The sequence below is a fragment of the Suillus subaureus genome (assembly GCF_016647635.1).
Source record: "Suillus subaureus strain MN1 chromosome Unknown BJ212scaffold_34, whole genome shotgun sequence".
Lineage (NCBI taxonomy): Eukaryota > Fungi > Basidiomycota > Agaricomycetes > Boletales > Suillaceae > Suillus > Suillus subaureus.
Genome location: NW_024538590.1, coordinates 143424 through 155266, shown reverse-complemented (window position 1 = coordinate 155266; position 11843 = coordinate 143424). Strand labels below are relative to the sequence as shown.

Below are 11843 nucleotides of genomic sequence, written 5' to 3'. Positions count from 1 at the left end.
AACTTCTCATGACTTCTTTTGTGACGCACCCGGGGCCGCATCCCAAATTTTGTTTCGCTCCAATACCTGCTGGGTGTTAACCAGAGAGCATGGAATTTCCGTGATTATGGTGCATAGAATCTGTTGCATTGCGTCATCAGTCGACTCAGGGGAAATCACGTTAGTGACCGATTCAGTTCGAATCTCGTTGGCAGTATTGTGGAGAGGCATCGACGCATGCTTATTTTGTCGATGTTGAAGCAGAAGTCCACTAGCAATAGCTTCTCCTGGGGCCCGAGTCTTAAACAGTCAAGTACCTCCGTGCAGAAGTGAGTAGCTTCCATTACCCCACTGGGTATGTGCCTTTGCTCAATTACCCTACTGGAGCGTGCTTCGTGCATGTGGGAAGGGGGATGTCTTCGACAGACTTGGTTGGTTTTAGCTTTTTTTATCATCTGTGGTGAGTGATCGGTGACATCCGAGCCTCGTTTCTCTCATACGCTCTAATTAACTACGAGAGGGCTGTCAGGTTGTTGCATAGTCCTGCGTATGATGTTCCTAACTTTCCCCACGATCCAACTAACGCATCTTGTGTACCAGACAATTGCCGTCTGGCGTACCTCACTTGCCTTTCAAGAATAGTTTCGATCCGGATGCCAAACTTGGAGATGGCGATCGACGCAGTCTGTTTCCAAATTAGGTTCCTCCTTTGCCTCGAGGGGTCTGCATGTACGAGAAGTTACCTCTCGCAACTTATTCGCTTTCTCATTGTCTCAGAAAATGGCTGCTTGGAACAAGGATCAGTGGGGAGTGCAACATAGACAGGGGAATCCGCCATTCTACGCTCTTGGTGGGGAGCCGACGCCTGGACACTCTCAGCCATATGTGCAACCAGTCGTTCAACCGCAGTACCCAGACCCACAATCATCTGCAAACCAGAAAACTCCTTTCGAGAACGGTCGGTTTCAGCCGAAGAAACGGGTCAACGACATTTTCTTTCTGATCCTTTTCATTCTGCAGGTCAGTCTACGTTATATATTTCTTGGTGAACTCCTTCTAACTCCGCGGTAGTTTGCAGGGTTTGTCGCGCTTTCAATAATTGCCCTCTCAGGATACGTGTCGAATAATGGGCTCGGAGGTGGTGTAGGCAATGGCTCTCAGGTTAGCTCGGAGGTGACCCTCAATCGGTGTGTTGTTTGTAGACATTTATCGGTATATTGAATTGATGTTGACTGCGTTAGGCACACTGCCTATCTTCTGCTATTTGTCACTGCAGTAGCTCTTGTCCTGTCTATGGCCTACCTGATACTCGCACGCATCTTTACACGGGCCTTGATGCACATGACTCTCGTGCTGTCTATAATACTTAACATGTAAGCTCGCTCTAACGCCTCAGATAAAGTGTTATGCTGATCGTCATTCTAGTGCCATTTGCATTTATTATTGGACTACTGGTTACTATTGTGAGTAATACGAACATCGACCACCTCTTTTTGACGACGAAGCTGCAGCTGGTGCCATCATATTCACTATCATTGCCTTGTTCTCGATCATTGCCTATTTGGGCCTTAGGTCCCGCATTCCACTAGCGTCCCTTCTCCTGCAAGTAGTAATGGATGTCTCCAAACATCACAAGAGTGTCTACGTTGTTGCCTTCATCGCCTTGATCTCGCAAGCTGCTCTAAGTGTGTAAGCTTGCCGTTGCCACGTTCAAAGAAGTCTTTTCAAATATTATTAATTGTAGGTGGTTTTCTTATACACTGATTGCGATGTAAGTGTTTCAGTTTGCTGCGCAACTTTCGGCTTCTCTAACCCATTTATAGATATACGAAATGGACACCTGGAAATCCAAGTAAATTTGCATTACTAGTCAATTTAATTAACTTTGAACGACCACACAGGTTGTGGCAACGGAACATCTTGTTCTGGGAGCACTGTGGCAGGCCTAATATTCTATGCAGTATTCTCGTACCTCTGGACATCTCAAGTCATTGGTAACGTCGCCTTAGCCACTCTTGCTGGTGGAGCGTACGGAAGTGAGCATAATTGGATGACTCGGTTGATTCCGTTATCTTATATGCACATCGCAGGTTGGTATTACTTCGGGCCTCGAGAACAAGGACAGATGGTAGTGTTCTGCTTTATGCCTCCTTAGTTATGTTTATACGATGGTTTCAGCCGAAGCATCCAACCCTCAGCGCTTTCGGACGTGCTTCGACGCTCTCTCTTGGGTCAATAGCATTTGGATCCCTAATTGTCACTATTCTAGAAGTTGTCCGCCTTATCCTGAACGCTGCGAAAGACAATGCAAATGCGCAAGGGAGTTGTGAGTATCAGTCTGAATTTTCCTTACTTTAACGTTAAATAGTAGCCTCTGATCAGTCGTAGAGGCGTGTCTTGCTTGCTGCGCAGAGTTCTTCGTTGGATGCATCGAAGGACTGGTAAGGTACTTCAATAGATATGCCTACATCGAAATTGGTGAGTTACCTCATTTGGTTCGGTTGTACTTACCGGTAACTTGATGTTATTAGCGCTCTATGGAAAGCCTTACATCAAAGCAGCAAAAGACACTTGGACCATGTTCGTGGATCGTGGTACGTTCCGTCGCTGTTTTTTTTTCCCTAAAGCATTCTCACGATGCCCAATATTTTAGGGATTGATGCGCTTGTCAATGATTCATTGGTTGGCATGAGTGAGTCACCAGTTGGGGATGCCGACGTCTTCTGATGATGTTTGGCAGCTTTGATGTGGGGAGCGTATGCCATTGGGCTTCTATGCTCACTCTTCGGGTATCTCTACCTGCGCTGTGCGTATTGAATTAATGTGCTTGAGGAATCGGTACCATTTTTACTGCACAGTGACGCACCCTGCATATAACGTCGATGGACAGTACACAGCGCCAGTTGTCTTGTTTGCATTCCTCATCGGACTACAATGCTGTGCGTGCTTCTTGTTGTTCGCCTCGATAATTCTGCATGATTATTAATATTCTGCAGCGATGACAATGTCAACTGCCATCGAGGCTGGTGTGTCTACTATGTATGTGCAAACCTCAGTATATGTGGATACTGACCGATTTTCACGAAATTCAGCTTCGTAGGTCTCGGAGAAGATCCACAAGTATTAGCTGCACGCGCACCTGACCTATTTAGGGTGAGAGCTTCGAAGTCGCAGCACATCTTTACCTGATCAGCTTTGCAGCTCATTGCTCTTACTTATCCTCGTGTCGTTCAAGGAGTACCGATGGTCTGATGCACTTGATGTGGCGTTGTCTGAATATATTATGTGGTCGGATCCGGTTTAGGTCGCTGCCTCAAAACAAGGGCCATGTCGAAAGGATGCTCTGAGAGCTCTGGTATGTCGACATGAAAACATGTTACTTGTAGCACTTTGCATAATGACTTGGACAAACCGAGTGATTTCGCATCGTGTTTACTTCTGTTTAGCAGGACCAAAATGTGACATTATGATATCGCGCTGCTCCCCCGTTTCGCAAAACGTCCTCGATCGGCGATGCCTGCAGGTTAACGTCTATGGATATGCAACTGCCAGGATATAAATCTGGAAAGTGGATGAGTACAACAGGTAATATATCACATTTTTAGCTATTTCACCCCACATCCAATGCTTGCAGATGATGACATCGATGGTAGCTTGTTATTATCATGATTGACGTGTGAGGCTGTTGTGATGTGCTCATGCCAGTGGTACTGTGAAGCGCTTGGATGTATCCTTATTCGGTCCGGGTGTTGAGGTGGATAAACCGTTGATGTCACGAGTCAATCGCGAGTCGAACGTACTTGAAAGCTTGACCCTTGCCTCGAGTAGCAGTGGTCCCAACAAATCACTCACTAGATATTACTCGTTGCCTTTTATTGTCCGCTCACTTGAGAGCACTTGGATTCTACCACTAACCGTGACGTACACGTTAACCTACACCAACACAGAAACTACAACAACGCTAGGTCACTCAGAGCATCGCACCCAATCAATTTGAGGGGGGCCTGATAAAAATGAACCTGCAGTGTGACACCTCGCCCACGCCATCCTGCGTGAGTTTGACTTAATTAAGAAACAAACAAAGTCAGAGATTATTCAACAGCGTGAAATAAAGTGTCGTACCTCTGTTTCATCATCACCATTGGGCAAGTTCATCAACAAGCCTGAAACAGGGTTCTGGATGCTGAAGAGAAGGGGAAGTGAAACTAACGTCAGCACCGATGTATTCGGAGTCGGACTGGATAGTTATCTTGCTGTAGTCGCCTACGCTGGTGGCTTTGATTTCCCACTGCAAACACCATGAGAACTGAACGGTAGTGCAACGAGATATCTGTTCAAGAACTTATCTCGATGCGTGGAACTTCGCCCGAGTTCTGGTCGACGTGCAGGCGAGTTGGCTGCCATCCATTCCTGAAGGGGTATCAGGTGATCTGATAGCTTGCATGGAACAGTGCATACTTGCGAAAGTCAAGCAAATAGCACCCCAGGATGATGTGCTTCCATTACACTTGCTTCTGGATGTGTAAGAACTTTTTGAAATTACCCTGGAATTACTTGAAAGTTCCAACTTCCAGTCAGTTGAGCCGACAGCTTGCATGGAACATTGGATCGTTGCGTAAATCGCGCGAATAGCACCGGCCTTCAAACCCCTAACATCATTCATGCTCGCTATGAGAGCAAAGACGGGTGAGCGCAAAACTGTCCATTGGCAGCACGACCCGCTGGATTCATTCGTCGTAAGAAACTTTGTATGCACTGAGTATCATAGTAGCCAAACCCTGCCAGTTAGCAGATTTACGAAGCTGGGAACAGATTGAAGAAACCTGACTTACGGCTGCTTACTACGGGCCTCGTGGACCTGATCATACCACCTGTCAACCGAATGAGATAAGTAACAGTTGAATCAATATAACAAACATTGTTTCTCGAATCAGATTTCCAATGGCTGCAAAGGTGCAGCGAACCACCTCCCCTATTATTAGCCACGACTGTAAAGGTTGGACCCCGAAAACTGTATCTGAGAAAGGTACGAACCTACTAAGGTTCATTGTCACGTCTTCGTTGTCCTACTCATCGAGCTCTTTGCACACACCTCTGCCTTTTTTCCCAATCCTAGTGCCCATGAACACCACCATCTCTCTGCATCCTACCTATGATATATGACCTTTGACACCAATTCTGCATCCGCTCCTTCAACCTGCAGTCTAGCTATCCCGTCGCCACCACTTGATGTTTTCGGAACAGCGCATCACGACCCAGCGGCACGTCCGCGTCAAGATCCAGCGTCAGATCCCCTTTGCACTCATTGTCTCTTCCCGTCAATCTTTGTTGCCTCTGCCCACTACCTGGCGCCTTTGTATTATTTCTTCAGTGATTTCCACTGCATCCTGGTTTTTCTTCTTCTTGTACCTTGCAGTTCCACCTCGTACATAGTGCCTACTTCTCCATACATGTTCCTGTCAAATATTGGTAGTCATAATTTCAAGTTGCACCTTTGCAGCCATTGGATATCCGAAAAGCAACATTCATTGTACTGATTCAATTGTTCACTTACCTCCGATTTGGTTGACAGGTGATACAATCAGGCCCACGAAACTCGTAGTTTCCTGAAACCGCTGATCGGCAGGTTTCGGTTACCATGATATGAAGTTCCTCACGACGAATGAATCCAGTGGGTCGTGCTGCCAATGGACAGTTTCACGCTCACCTTTCGTTGCTCTCAATAGCGAGCACTGATGATATTGACGGATAATCAGGTGCTCCGGGACCGTGCTATTCGCGTGATTTACGCAACTATCCAATGTTCCATGCAAGCTGTCGGCTCAACTGACTGGAAGTTGGGGCTTTCAAGTAATTCCAGGGTAATTTCAAAAAGTTCTTACACATCCAGAAGCAAGTGTAACGGAAGCACTTCATCCTTGGGGTACTATTCGCTTGACTTTCGCAAGTATGCACTGTTCCATACAAGCTATCAGGTCATCTGATACCCCTTCAGGAATGGATGGCAGCTAACTCGCCTGCACGTCCACCAGAACCCGGGAAAAGTGCAGTATAAAAGGTCTTAGATTATCATCACAGAGTGCATCCTCATCGTTCTCGAAAGCCTTTCACTTCAAATCACTATCATGAGTTTTGTAGTTCCATGGGATGGAGCATACCGCGTCCAGAATGTCGCCTATCCCAAGCAAAAGATAGGGCTTCGTTTTCATGATATCATCGTCGCCGGTCGTCACGAAGATTCGGCTGAGCCACGCATCGAGGTAAGTTCTTGAACAGATATACCGTTCAATTCTCATGGTCTTTGCAGTAGGAAATCAAAGCCACCAGCGTAAGCGACTACAGCAAGATAACTATCCAGTCCGGCTCCAGATACGTCGGTGCTGATGTCTTCACTTCCCCCTTGTTTTGAAGTTGAATACTAACTTTGCGAAAGTCTGAGAAAGTGGTTTACAATACCCTATGGGTGGGGTGTATCGTACCGCGATATTGGCAGGTGGATGTGAGTATGGCATATATCACGCATCTTTAGGAAGTAAACTGGCTCTTCCCCCCAGCATCCAGGACACTGCTTCGGGCTTGTTGATGTACTTGCCTAATGGTGATGATGGAGCAGAGGTACGACACTTCATTTCGGGCTGTTGAATAATATCTTATTTTGCCTTTTAATTAGGTCCAACTCACGCAGGATGGCGCAGGCGAGGTGTCATACTGGAGGTTCATTCCTATTAGGCCCCCCTCGAATTGATTGTGCGCGATGCGCTTAGATAGTCGGTGTTGATGTGGTTTCTGTGTCGGTGGATAATGTGTACGAATTCAAGCGTTCTCAGGTGAGCGGCCAATGAGCCTAAGACAACGAGTAATATCTAGTGCGTGATTCGTTGGAACCAGTGCTACTTGAGGCAAGGGTTAAGCTTTCGACTCGCGACATCAACGTTTTAACCACCTCATCACCCGGGCCGAACAAGGATAGATCCAACACTCCGCAGCACCACTGATGACATTGAGTGCATCATGGCAACGGCCTCACACGTCAACTATGATGATAACCAGCTGCCATCGATGTTATGATAACATCGATAGCACATCTGCAGGCACATATGGTGTGGGGTGAGAAATTATTCATATCTTGTTCATATCAGTATTTTCTAAGCGCAGGGAAGCTGAGGTGTACATAATGCACGCAGAACAAAAACAACATCTGTCCCAGGGAGGATTCGAACTTCCGGCTTCGCAGATTGGAGTGGCCACAATGCGATGATTTAACCACTAATCGACAAGGACGTTAACCAGTTGTCACCATCGATGTATCAAGAAGACGGGAGCAACAAGACAAGCGGGGGTCTCTGGGGTACGTATTCACTGTGAAGCTCCGTCCGGAACCTACTAAAGCAGGAAATCCAAAGAGAGTCGTACACAGAATAATTATTTGGGGGCAATTGTGCCGGGATAACCGGCACCAGTAGCGATTCTGCCACCTCAAGTTGGCAAGGTGTTACAGACTATATGTATGATAATTTAGGGTAAGTATCACCACCAGCACCAGGGCGTCCATATCCCACTATCCATCATCATGCGAGGTGTGATCGATACTATCATGATCTCGCCATCGACAGATGACTTGCTAAAGTCTTGATCCACTATCTTCACCTTCCAAAACTTCAAATTCATCAACTGACACGTCTTCCACGGGTTTTTTTTCTTGCTCCGGTAGCGCAAATGCCGCGTCGATTTCATGGAGTAATACAACTTCAGGATCTACGTGATCATCGTTGATATTCTGTATCTAAGGCGGTCCGGCGGCAGATATGGCGTAATAGCAAATTGCTATCTACGAATGCATTGAGAAAGGTTATGTGTGGCCGTATAAGGTGCTTAAGAGCTTGGAAGGTTATTAGAAGTTCCTTGACCCTGATCCCCATTTGACATTCTGCCGCATCTACCGGTGGTTCTGCCCAACCAGTTGGCGGAATGGCAGACTTTTGCCTATAACACTAATCGTCAGTAACGCGTGCCTCGCTCAGGGCGCTCGGGCCCCTGCGACTCAGGCCGTTGATAGTCCGCATTCAAGCGCGATACGTCGAGCAAAGATTGATGTAGCGAAACCTCAAGGGTGTGGTCAGGGTGGAACATGTTGTAGCGTTAATGTGCGAACTTGAAGAAGCATGAGGACACTATGATAGACGACCATCGACGTCACCAATCAATTCTATGAATACATGTCCCCGTATCTTGGCTCGCTACTACAACATCATGATGCTGCATAGGAAACGAAGATATAACGTGCGCGCTTCCTTCCGTGGCTGTCTCTCTTGTCGGAGCTTCAGGCCCACCCTTGAGATATTTGCGCGAATGGTTGAAGATATCGCATCGCTCCATACTCCGGAAATGGTCGTTACATAATATTAACAATAAAAGGCATAACAAGACATAACCACCCTGTGGAGCGCATCAGGAATATTTCTTCACTCACTCGCAATCTCCTTCAAAACCTCTGCTACAATGAGGAAAACGTCATATGCAGCGACCTTTGCCGCTGTCCTCATCATTCTTGTCATCGTAGGTGGTTCAAGTCCCATTTCATGAACAACACTCATCCAGGGGTTTCCAGAACATTTTATCTGCACGTCTCCCGGACTGGTTCGCCTAGAGAACGTTTTAACCACCAAATGCCCGCCTGACATATTATCTTTGAAGGCTCATTGCTAAATATGAAATCCCAAACGCTCAAGTCACCGTTCGCTATGGGTTAATGGAACGATGCGAACGTGCAACCATTACCTTTCCTGGCCCCAACAAAGACGGTCGTCTAGAATACACCGACTACGAATGCCGCCAGTTCCCGCTCCGCGTACAAGACAAATGTGACGACGAAAACAGCCTGTTCTGTGCTCTGTGGACCTCCGCTCAATATTTCACCGAGCTTGGCATTGGTTTTGCAGCAATGGGTCTGGCCGCTTTACTCATTGGCGTGAGCACGCACTCTAGGAGGAGAAGGGTTTGGAGAGCTGTAGCGGGGCTAGTCATATTGCACGGTTAGTCTTCATGAAGTACATGACATCACGAGGCTTCATCACATTCCGCAGCTGTGTTCCAACTCGTGACGTTTATCCTCGTCACTGAGCTGTATCGCAAGGACCGTTTTCCGGCCTTTGAGCATGCTAAGCCTGGTCAGTTTTGTGGTGTCTTCTCATCTTGTTGGCTCTAATATGTTCTTCAAAGGTGTTGGCTACGTCTTAAACGCTGTTTCTTGGGTTTCAGGTTTTGTCGTTGGGGCTGGCGTCATCGTAACCGGTGTGGCTGCGGACCGCGGCCATAAGTGGGCTGCTGGCAATAGATCATACACACCCATTCAGGGTTATCGTCAGAGATCATACTCGTCTGTTCAAGGTTATGGTACAAATGCATAGTTCCCTTCTTCCTCTACAAGCACAGGCTCGCTTTCAGTTTTACTTGTACCATATTTTGGATACCTTTGCACTTACCGCATACACGGATTTTGTAAATATGTTAATTCAAGTCGCCTTCCCACTTATTCATAAATTAAAGGTGTCTGAGCAGTATGTATGCAAGCTAACATCAGTTGTGCAGATATACCATTTCATATGTATAGCCCCTCTTCAGTCCTCCTCGGGATAATCCACCTGATCATATAGCCTCAACGTCTCATTCCAGTCCCTCTTCCGCCTCCTTCTGACAGAGAAGTACTTCGCTCCACTGTCCCAGGTGCTTCTTACGCGACCCTTCTCCTTACCCCCACGTTCGACGAAAAACTTCTCGGGATCATCCGGTAATCCCAAAGTCCCCACAGCAAGGTTCATCAATCGCGAATACAGATCTCGCCTTGTCATTCGTATCTCGTTCAGCGTCTCCTTCCCCACACATAGCAGCCTCGCCAGTGCCATAAAGGCACGGAAGGCAGAAACCGCATCTTCCGTCCACCTCAGTGTCATCCACATCATAGCAGGGACGAGAAATGTTGTGATTGCGGCGGAAGGAAGCGTGAATATAATACAAGCAGCCCAGACGGATAGACCTGAAAAAAGCCCATACACAAGCTTATATTGCGCAATTTCATCAAAGGTGTCCCAGATTGGCCCAGTTCTCTTGAAATTCCGGACGGCAATGAATGTGGTAATGAATACGGGGGTCCAAAGCACCAGGCCCGGGAGAGAGATGGTAAAGAGACATATGAACCACGTCAGTCGAATAATCATCCGCATGGTGATCGTTCGCAACGGGAGGGGACGCGCAATGCGATCATCTTTGATACCCCAGTGAACAAGCCGGTCTTGATAAATCTTTAGACAGTGATTTAGAAACTGGTACATCCGTTAAAGATGTGTTACCTTGAGGTCACGACGCAGTTGGTTGATCTCAATGTCCTCCCTGGTGAATTCGATAGACTGATCTTCAGAAGTGCGTTTGCTCTTTTGAGTGTCATCGGAAGCTTTGAACGCCTCGACAAATGTTCTGGTGATTCGCACATAATCTCCTAGGCTCATACGAGTCCCAAGAGGTGCATATATGCGTGTCGCCATTTTTGCGGATCTCACGAATTCCCAAGATGGCGAGTCAATCGTCCGGGAACTAATTTGTTGTTGCATTCGTGCAGTCAAAGCCCGAATTTCATCTTGCTGTACGGGAGCGAGGAGCTCTGCATTGCCCTGAACCACAGGAAACTAAAGGAAGTGCTTTACACAGATATATATATGCACGCACCTTGGGAGTGAATGTCATCGGGGGATTGAATGTCACCAGAACATCTGATCTGAAATGTTGTCGATGCCTGAAATTTCACGAAGTCAGCGACTAGGTAGAAATATGAGAGAGTTCGTTACATGTAAGTGATTGAGCACGTCAGAATGGATATGGAAAAGTTTGGATCATCACGATTACGGCTCAGGACATCCGAAACAAGACGAGCCACTAAAAGATAGGTGAAGAAGACATTAGCAGGTACAAATCAGTCGACAAACCTCCTGTCTTAAGGGGGGCAATAGTGGGATGATAGCGACTTGCTCCCTCCGGAAATAAACAAACTGCATCTCCAAGTTCGAGTGCCTGTTAAATTTAATTGAGCTTCTAGATACCCTATACATACTATGGGCGCATCTTACGTCCATTAGCTTATTCATAGCTTGACTGTTATCCACCTCGTTGTTATTATGATCTTTGCGCCGCTTAATGGGCACGGTGCCTGCGGATTCAATCAGCCAACTGGTAAATGTCCGATGGCCGAATTGGGTGGATTTTGCCGTGAGCCGCAGCATATTACGCGTCTACACGGTAATGAGTCAAATGGTGATGCCAGGCTCAAGGCCGTTACTTACTCTGGGCGGCATAGAGGTTACCAAAAGACTGACGCATACAGATTATGAGTTAAGGCGTCTGGCCGGGACAGATATGAATATGTTCTCACAGTGCATCCGTCAGGGAGTTGGGATGGTTGGCGCAGACAATGCTGAGTCGCGAAACCATTTAGCTGATGGAGGATAACCTGACTGGGGACGGACCATGGTTGCCCGGTCTTCGGTATAAGATCAGCATTCTCAACAACAATGGTCCCGTAGAATATCTTCAGCACAAACTTAAAGAGCAACCTAACACAGCCGTTCCGAGTCAAATTGTGTCGACCTTGGCACGTCGCTGACCTCACCGAACTAAGATATAGGACCAGGGAGTAATAGATCCCTTGGACATATTTATACGAGTCTCGTCGTGAAGGTCGTGTACATGAACTGTCGTGCGTTATGGGAGGAAAGACTCGGAAAACGGTCTATTACACTTCGAGCCAAAGTAGTCTTGAGTATTACATAATCAAAATTTATCAATGCCGCATGTCAGTAAGACGGTCATTTACAGTG

The 11843-nt window shown here is 46.9% G+C and overlaps 5 protein-coding genes and 1 non-coding gene across 6 annotated transcripts; 4 read left to right on the top strand and 2 right to left on the bottom strand.

Annotated features, from left to right (window-relative positions):
* Positions 1–759: 759 nt before the first annotated feature.
* Positions 760–3231, top strand: BJ212DRAFT_1279679 (DUF580-domain-containing protein; the record flags this gene model as incomplete). The annotated part of the gene is made up of 18 exons (XM_041331514.1): positions 760–999; positions 1051–1166; positions 1221–1352; positions 1405–1442; positions 1491–1668; positions 1724–1750; positions 1803–1831; positions 1881–2015; positions 2070–2107; positions 2158–2305; positions 2362–2457; positions 2511–2573; positions 2633–2671; positions 2720–2785; positions 2838–2918; positions 2976–3018; positions 3072–3132; positions 3181–3231. 18 exons carry the CDS (start codon positions 760–762, stop codon positions 3229–3231), a joined length of 1581 nt encoding a protein of 526 aa, XP_041189161.1.
* Positions 3232–4976: 1745 nt separating this feature from the next.
* On the top strand, positions 4977–5931 carry BJ212DRAFT_1379465 (uncharacterized protein). Its single transcript, XM_041336595.1, has 2 exons — positions 4977–5650; positions 5706–5931. Exon 1 carries the CDS (start codon positions 5139–5141, stop codon positions 5514–5516), a length of 378 nt encoding a protein of 125 aa, XP_041189160.1. The 5' UTR covers positions 4977–5138; the 3' UTR covers positions 5517–5650; positions 5706–5931.
* A 173-nt stretch (positions 5932–6104) lies between these two features.
* Positions 6105–6724, top strand: BJ212DRAFT_1484460 (uncharacterized protein; the record flags this gene model as incomplete). The annotated part of the gene is made up of 5 exons (XM_041340801.1): positions 6105–6239; positions 6290–6364; positions 6413–6478; positions 6541–6594; positions 6650–6724. The coding sequence occupies 5 exons, from the start codon at positions 6105–6107 to the stop codon at positions 6722–6724; spliced, it is 405 nt and encodes a 134-aa protein (XP_041189159.1).
* A 454-nt stretch (positions 6725–7178) lies between these two features.
* BJ212DRAFT_t105 lies at positions 7179–7260 on the bottom strand. The gene has a single exon. It is a non-coding gene; the product is annotated as a tRNA-His (tRNA).
* A 1164-nt stretch (positions 7261–8424) lies between these two features.
* BJ212DRAFT_1379455 (uncharacterized protein) lies at positions 8425–9520 on the top strand. The gene is made up of 5 exons (XM_041336594.1): positions 8425–8535; positions 8588–8616; positions 8674–9011; positions 9063–9146; positions 9199–9520. The coding sequence occupies exons 1-5, from the start codon at positions 8479–8481 to the stop codon at positions 9384–9386; spliced, it is 696 nt and encodes a 231-aa protein (XP_041189158.1). The 5' UTR covers positions 8425–8478; the 3' UTR covers positions 9387–9520.
* Positions 9521–11812, bottom strand: BJ212DRAFT_1379444 (uncharacterized protein). Its single transcript, XM_041336593.1, has 10 exons — positions 11636–11812; positions 11493–11579; positions 11399–11440; positions 11310–11337; positions 11097–11258; positions 10956–11040; positions 10818–10905; positions 10699–10765; positions 10326–10643; positions 9521–10277 (listed from the first exon to the last, which is right to left on the bottom strand). The coding sequence occupies exons 1-10, from the start codon at positions 11677–11679 to the stop codon at positions 9597–9599; spliced, it is 1602 nt and encodes a 533-aa protein (XP_041189157.1). The 5' UTR covers positions 11680–11812; the 3' UTR covers positions 9521–9596.
* Between the last annotated feature and the right edge of the window lie 31 nt (positions 11813–11843).

Coding starts and splice junctions, on each gene's coding strand:
- BJ212DRAFT_1379465 (XM_041336595.1), top strand. CDS start 5,139: ATGACCTTTGACACCAATTCTGCATCCGCTCCTTCAACCTGCAGTCTA.
- BJ212DRAFT_1379455 (XM_041336594.1), top strand. CDS start 8,479: ATGAGGAAAACGTCATATGCAGCGACCTTTGCCGCTGTCCTCATCATT. Junction 8,617..8,673: donor TCTGCACGTCTCCCGGACTG/GTTCGCCTAGAG, acceptor TTATCTTTGAAG/GCTCATTGCTAAATATGAAA. Junction 9,012..9,062: donor GGGGCTAGTCATATTGCACG/GTTAGTCTTCAT, acceptor CACATTCCGCAG/CTGTGTTCCAACTCGTGACG.
- BJ212DRAFT_1379444 (XM_041336593.1), bottom strand. CDS start 11,679: ATGTCCAAGGGATCTATTACTCCCTGGTCCTATATCTTAGTTCG. Junction 11,338..11,398: donor AACTCCCTGACGGATGCACT/GTGAGAACATAT, acceptor TGTATGCGTCAG/TCTTTTGGTAACCTCTATGC. Junction 10,906..10,955: donor TGCCCCCCTTAAGACAGGAG/GTTTGTCGACTG, acceptor CCTATCTTTTAG/TGGCTCGTCTTGTTTCGGAT.